This window comes from Apis laboriosa, unplaced genomic scaffold, assembly GCF_014066325.1.
Source record: "Apis laboriosa isolate Shangri-la unplaced genomic scaffold, ASM1406632v1 scaffold18_cov149, whole genome shotgun sequence".
NCBI lineage: Eukaryota > Metazoa > Arthropoda > Insecta > Hymenoptera > Apidae > Apis > Apis laboriosa.
The window spans coordinates 3,499,405-3,506,191 of record NW_025222233.1 but is presented as its reverse complement, the minus strand read 5'-3'; the positions used below and the strand labels follow the sequence as shown (position 1 = coordinate 3,506,191).

The 6,787-nt window shown below is 24.7% G+C and overlaps 3 protein-coding genes across 3 annotated transcripts; 2 read left to right on the top strand and 1 right to left on the bottom strand.

Moving 5' to 3' along the window:
• Positions 1-971: 971 nt before the first annotated feature.
• LOC122712059 (cleavage and polyadenylation specificity factor subunit 4) lies at positions 972-2,808 on the top strand. The gene is made up of 4 exons (XM_043931375.1): positions 972-1,321; positions 1,550-1,753; positions 1,920-2,109; positions 2,195-2,808. The coding sequence occupies exons 1-4, from the start codon at positions 1,219-1,221 to the stop codon at positions 2,556-2,558; spliced, it is 861 nt and encodes a 286-aa protein (XP_043787310.1). The 5' UTR covers positions 972-1,218; the 3' UTR covers positions 2,559-2,808.
• LOC122712057 (drebrin-like protein) lies at positions 2,803-5,603 on the bottom strand. The gene is made up of 5 exons (XM_043931372.1): positions 5,272-5,603; positions 4,725-4,893; positions 4,426-4,658; positions 4,179-4,356; positions 2,803-4,110 (listed from the first exon to the last, which is right to left on the bottom strand). The coding sequence occupies exons 1-5, from the start codon at positions 5,352-5,354 to the stop codon at positions 3,349-3,351; spliced, it is 1,425 nt and encodes a 474-aa protein (XP_043787307.1). The 5' UTR covers positions 5,355-5,603; the 3' UTR covers positions 2,803-3,348.
• Positions 5,604-5,769: 166 nt separating this feature from the next.
• LOC122712063 (U6 snRNA-associated Sm-like protein LSm2) lies at positions 5,770-6,747 on the top strand. Its single transcript, XM_043931378.1, has 4 exons — positions 5,770-6,075; positions 6,148-6,215; positions 6,282-6,372; positions 6,470-6,747. The coding sequence occupies exons 1-4, from the start codon at positions 6,073-6,075 to the stop codon at positions 6,593-6,595; spliced, it is 288 nt and encodes a 95-aa protein (XP_043787313.1). The 5' UTR covers positions 5,770-6,072; the 3' UTR covers positions 6,596-6,747.
• Positions 6,748-6,787: the final 40 nt, after the last annotated feature.

The following is a 6,787-nucleotide window of genomic DNA, read 5'->3' as shown; positions in this document are numbered from 1 at the left end:
AAGAGAAGAATAAAAATAAAATAAGAATTGATCTTCAGCGCCATTTTTTGAGTACTAAAGATATTTTTTTAAAAAGATGGCGTTAATTCTTATTCTACTTTATAGAAATATTTTCTATAATCAAAAAATAACTGATTTTTATGTTATCTCTATCTTTCTTTTATTATTTTCTATTTTTTCTTTGTATTTCATTTGCAATATTTTAGAAATAATGTTAATTTTAATATTTTTATTTTATCTCTACTTTATTTCTTCTTTTTTTATTATTGTTTGTCTTAGTTTGTGATTATAAACAAACTATAGGATATTAATTAAATACATTCTCATTATTTCTCTTTCGAAACTATAATATATTTTAATTTTTAACAAATAACAAGAAAAATATTAGATTTTCGACTTTAAAATATATCTCTAGAATAACGACTTCTCAAAATATAGTATATACAATGTATATTAATATTATAACGTCTGTGTGTTTTGATAACGATAGGAAACGAATGATTATTTTTAATTTTATATTGAAATTTAATTTTAATTCTAGTTATTACTAACGTTGTAATTTTATTCTGAATCGAATCTATAACGTTGAAAATGACATTAAAATAGTAAAGTTCTTCTGTGCTTTCAATACAAAACATTGAACATGTAAAATATTATTTTTGAACAAGATTTGTCTATATCTGCACTTCTTCTGTATTAATATCTTATAGATTTTTTAATATTTATTATAAATTGTTAAATTTTTCTATTTATTGCCATAATATTCCATGATTTTATCCTGAAATTATAAATTATTTTATATTATTTTAATATAAACAATTTCTTACTTTTATAATAGAATATTCTTTATTATGTTTTTTATTTAAAAAAATGTCATATGAAAAGATAATAGATGATATTATATTCTTAATATAAAAAAAAATATATGGATTAAAATAGAGTGAATTCGTTTCAGAGCGCCAACATAAAATGACGCCTCTATTACCAATGCACGTGCAATATGATGTCGTATAAAAAGCAGTATAAATTATCTAAATTGTTCAATGATTAATCAATGAAAATATTGTTAACAATGCTAATCAGTATTCAAAAGTGAATATTCGACAATAAAAACTTTAATTCAATTGTGAATGAAATTAATGCATGTTGTATACATTCGAGATACTACTGTATACGGAAGCAAATAAGATTTCTAATTGTTAAATATTTTGAAAAATAATGGAGTGTTTAGTGGCAAACGTAGATAACATGCGATTTGATATTGAAATTGCTCTTGATGAACAATATGGAGCACTTCCTTTACCTTTTACTGGAATGGACAGTACGTGATAATTTTTGTATATTCAATTTGACTAGGTTATGTTATAAAATATAAAAATAATTAAAAAATTAAAATGTAAAATAATAAATAATTTTTAAATAAAAGTCATTTTATTATATTGACAATCTTTATGAAAATATTTTATATTTTTTGATAATTTGAATTTGAAATTAAATTAATATTAATTTATTCATTAAACTTATCTGAATATTGTTTCATCATTTACAGAATCTACTGCTGCAGTATGTCAATTTTATCCAAGAGGTACTTGTGTTAAAGGTGCTTCTTGTCCATTTAGACATGTAAGAGGAGATCGTACAATTGTATGTAAACATTGGTTAAGAGGTCTTTGTAAAAAAGGTGATCAGTGTGAATTTTTACATGAATATGATATGACAAAAATGCCAGAATGTTATTTCTATTCTAGATTTAGTAAGTATATATATATATATATATATACATATATAATATATTTATTATTATTTTAAGAATATATCTATATTTTTATAAATATTCTTCTCTTTTTTAATATTTCTTATTTGTGATATTACTAAGTTTTCCCAGTATAGGTATGTTAAAATGAGTTATGAATTATTAGATGCTTGTCACAATAAAGAATGTCCATTCCTACATATTGACCCAGAAACTAAAGTCAGAGATTGTCCCTGGTATGATCGTGGATTTTGTAGACATGGACCATTATGCAGACATCGACATGTTCGTCGTGTTTTATGCATGGCATATTTAGCTGGATTTTGTCCTGAAGGTCCAAATTGTAAATTTATGCAGTAAGTTGACCATCGGTTAAATATGTTAGTATATTAAAAAGTAATTATTATGATAATACATAAATTTAAAACTTTATATTTTTAGTCCAAGATTTGAATTACCAGCAGTGCAAGATATGCAACCTAAAGAAGGTAAAAAAGTAATGATCACTTGTCATTTTTGTGGAGAAGGTGGTCACAAAGCAATTTATTGTAATAAAATGCCACCTGATGTACGTGAAGCTCAAGTTAGACAAGAGATAGAAGGTAATTCTCATGCTACACATCACATGAATATCCATAATGGACCTCCACCAAGAGGGCCGCAAAAACCACTTGAAGAAGTCACTTGTTATAAATGTGGAACTAAAGGTCATTATGCCAATAAATGTCCAAAAGGTCATTTAGCATTTTTGAGTCATGCTGGGGGTAGTGGAAGTGGTACTCAAAATCAAAATTACCGTAGATGATTTCGTTTATTTTATTTATATAATATCAATATTGTGATTCTATTTTAATTTAGTATAATCATTCATCTGTAAAAATTTCTATATCATATAGTAAAATAAGTTTAATATAACTACTTTCATATTGATTCATGATATCAGCATCTCCGAGTGAAATAAAGCAACTGTTTATAAGAATTTTGTACTTTACATAAAAAAAATTTAACTAAATTAAAGGATATTTTGGGTTAAAATATCATAAAGTATATACTAACAAATTTAATTTATTGTTTAAACAATTAAACATGTTCCTAAATAGTTATTATTACATCCTGTAAATATATTTAAAGGATACTTGCTAAATTATTAAATATGCTATTTCTATGAGCGCATCGATTTTCGACGTAGAATGTTATAAAAAGATATATTTGTTTACTAATTTATTTAGTTTGTGACATTGAATGGGAAGACGTACTTCGCTATTTGTATATGAAATGGCATTGTAAGATTATTAATTTTTTAAATCTTGTTCGCTAAAATATTAACAATATTTATCTTTTACGTGATTATTATTAGAAATATTGGTTTTCTTCATTATTGAATGTGCATTTATTTAAAACATAAATAATTCTTTTATTTTAATTAATATTATTATTGTTTTTTTTATATTCGTCGAAATACGTCGCATCTAAAAACTGTAAGTTATTGAAAAAAAGTGCAAAATTATTAGAATATTGTATGTCACTTTTTATATGCAAACAAGCAAGTGTGGTTTAATTGGAAAAAAGAACTATTTGCATAAAAATTGTTTTTATCATGTTGTACTATAATCAATAACTTCAACGTAGTTAGCAGGAAAAAGTCCATAAGTACCATCAGGACCAAGACCTTGCCACCATCCTTCATCAATAGCATCTATGTGTGTAATAATATCTCCAGGATCAAATGTAATTTCCGTATCATCAGCTGCTTGATAATCATATAAAGCTCTTGCTTTCATTCCTTCATTATTTGGATCAAAATATAAGTACTGACCATCCATTTGACTGTATAATTCATTTTCAGTAACTATTTCTTTTGTCATTGATGGTTGCTGAGATTCTTCTAGTTCTGACAATTTTGATTCTTGAACTTGATTCGAAGGCGAAGATGTATTTGAAACAGTAGTAGTTACTATACTATCAATATTATGTGTTTTATTCTTTACTATTTTCGTTTCTTCTTGTACTTTAATATGAGATACATCCTTTTGTTGACTTTCTTCAATTGCTTTTTTAGCTGCTTCTACATGACTATTCTTCGGTATATATTGTTGTTGTACTGAAGAAGATTTCATTTGACCAGCTGCTGAATTCTGTTCAAAAACAGCTCGTGCATTTATTGTTCTTTGTGCTATTAATTGTTGCGTTTCTTTGCTTCTCTGTCGTCGTAACTCTTCACTTCGTGATCTATGATCATCATCAACATCATTGCTATAATGTTGACTTGCAGCTAATTGATTACGTAAATTGTTCGCCTCTTCGGCACGTTGTTCTGCCAATTTTTGTCGCGCTATTGAATTTTCTTTGGCAGTGACCTATAAATATTTAAATAACATATATAAATATTGAATAAATAAAATAAAGTATATTTACTTTTATTTACTTTTTGTTCTCTGAGCAATGTTTCTTTTTCTTCTCTAGTTCTAATTTCTTCTTCAAGCCGTTGTCGTTCTTTTTCACATTTAATACGTTCTTGCTCTAATCTTTTCTTCTCCTCCATTTCCTCCCTTTGCCAGAATTGATCACGTTCTGTTGCATTTATTTCTTGTTCAGGAATTACTCTACAATATACATTCTCTTTAAATTAAAAATTCTAAAATTGTTGTAATTAACATAGTAAAAATATATACCTGCGATATGTAGTTCCTACTGGACCTGTGTTACCTTCATTTTCACCACGTGGTTCATTAAATTTATATGCTGAAGCTGTTGCTCTAGCAAGTTTTTCCATGATAGAATCTACTTCAACATCATCTTCAGAACGAGCAGTAATTGTTATATGAGCACCTTTTAATAATTTTTCTATATCTCTAATATGGTTTGCACAGGTACCCTTTCTAACAATTGGTGCTCCTTCTCCTTGCTAAAACATAGTTCATTTTAATATATAGATATAAAGTGAAAACAATAATCTTTTAAAAATTTTTACCCAATTTATTAAAAGACATTTTGGTAAGCTTGTTTTAGTGTCTATTACACGACAAAAGGCATACATGATATGACTACTATTTAAAGAATCAATCATTTCTTCTAGACCTCCATTTCCAGAACCAACCACTTTTAAATTGTTAGTTTGTCCTTCATATCCAAACAAAGCCCTATAAATATATGTTATTATTATATCTTAATAAAAATTTGCATATTTATCATTTTATTTTTTTTTAATTAATAATAAAATTATATATAAATAATAATAAATAAATGCTAATAACACATAATAAAGACACTTTTTATTTAACTCAATATTATGATCATTTATTATTAAAAATGCAAATTATGTCTATTAATTTTATATTATTTCTATCGATCAAATAAAAAACATAGATAAAAAAAATAATTAAATATAATTTATTTTGTAAATCTTTGAAGATTTAATTGAACATTTAAATTTTTAAGTTTTATACATATAAGTCAGCGATTTTAGACACTAGACAAGATGATAAAATATAACATAAAAGAAAGATATGAAAGCCTACCAGTTAGTAGACGATTTATCGTCGACTACGCTGTGCCATGCAGCCACCAAAGCGTCTTTATTTTTTGTTAAATTAATTGACATCTTTCTCGTTTAATTCATAAAAAATCAATCATAACAACAAATCCAATAAAATTGCTACTGACAAATTAATGTCACAGATGCATCTTCACGTTTTGCCTTTTTGATAAATGTCAACGCCCTTCTGTTACCAACCGTAAAACAATGATCTTATCTATCAAATAACACGTTTAAATAGATAAAAAATTAAGTGAACTTTTATTTAAATCACGAATAAGTATAAGTTTTGACACATACTAAAACATATTTTAACAAAACTTTATTGATGAAATTCTTCAAGACTGTTCTACAAAGAACGATTAAATATGCATAATACACTAATGGAAATGTCCAATCAGTAAAAATAACACTAGCAAATAAGAAGCAAGATACAATTGAAATATTTTATATATAATTGAATTATTAAATTTATTTTTTATTTAAAAAATTATTTTTAAATAAATAAAAATTAAAATAAACTTAAATAAAAAGTTTATAATTCAATAATATTGACGAGATATTAAAGTCAATGTTTAACGATATAAATCTGAACATATAACGTGTGTAGTGACATTTTCAAACAAATTGTCATAATAGCGATTTTGTGCCGGTAATTGGAATTAATATAATTTTTAGTTTAAATAATTATTAAACTATATAATATATATTATATAATTATTTTCATTATGTTTATAAAATAAAAAAATAAGAAGTCTGAATAAAATTTTTAAGTTTGTTAAGTATGGTAAGTTCATCAATTTCGATTTGGCAAGTTAACCCTTTTTTTTTTTTAATAACAAAATAATTTCATTTATAGTTATTTTATTCGTTCTTCAAATCCTTGATCGGAAAGGACGTAGTTGTAGAATTAAAAAACGATTTAAGGTAAGACCAGTAGAAATATTTTTTTAATATTTAATAAAATTATTTAATAAAACTTTTTTTATTTAGTATTTGTGGCACTTTGCATTCAGTAGATCAATATCTGAATATAAAATTAACTGATATAAGTGTAACTGATCCAGATAAATATCCTCACATGGTTTGTAATAATTTTAATCTTTCTAGTGATTTTCTTAAAAAAATATTATAAATAAAAAAAAAATTATAATAAGAAATAAAAATATAATAACTTTCAGTTATCTGTAAAAAATTGTTTTATTCGAGGATCAGTAGTACGTTATGTACAATTACCAGGAGATGAAGTGGATACTCAGCTATTACAGGATGCTGCACGCAAGGAAGCAGCAGTTCAAGCAAGATAATTTATATTATTATTAGATAAAAATATCTCTGATTTATTTTTTACTATTGAAATCAAGAATTATATACAATGAACATACAAACTATGAATTTGTACATCTATAAATATATAAATTGAGTTTAATATTAAAATATTAATTTCTAATTATAAAAATTCTTAAAATTATTCCTTATTATATGTACTGCATATAAAA

Excerpts from the sequence above, each read along its gene's own strand:
- LOC122712059 (XM_043931375.1), top strand. The coding sequence starts at position 1,219 with ATGGAGTGTTTAGTGGCAAACGTAGATAACATGCGATTTGATATTGAA. Across the intron at positions 1,322-1,549 it reads ACCTTTTACTGGAATGGACA|AATCTACTGCTGCAGTATGT; the intron begins GTACGTGATAAT and ends CATCATTTACAG. Across the intron at positions 1,754-1,919 it reads TTATTTCTATTCTAGATTTA|ATGCTTGTCACAATAAAGAA; the intron begins GTAAGTATATAT and ends ATGAATTATTAG.
- LOC122712063 (XM_043931378.1), top strand. Across the intron at positions 6,216-6,281 it reads GAATTAAAAAACGATTTAAG|TATTTGTGGCACTTTGCATT; the intron begins GTAAGACCAGTA and ends TTTTTTATTTAG. Across the intron at positions 6,373-6,469 it reads CAGATAAATATCCTCACATG|TTATCTGTAAAAAATTGTTT; the intron begins GTTTGTAATAAT and ends AATAACTTTCAG.
- LOC122712057 (XM_043931372.1), bottom strand. The coding sequence starts at position 5,354 with ATGTCAATTAATTTAACAAAAAATAAAGACGCTTTGGTGGCTGCATGG. Across the intron at positions 4,357-4,425 it reads GTAGGAACTACATATCGCAG|AGTAATTCCTGAACAAGAAA; the intron begins GTATATATTTTT and ends TGTATATTGTAG. Across the intron at positions 4,111-4,178 it reads CATTGCTCAGAGAACAAAAA|GTCACTGCCAAAGAAAATTC; the intron begins GTAAATAAAAGT and ends AAATATTTATAG.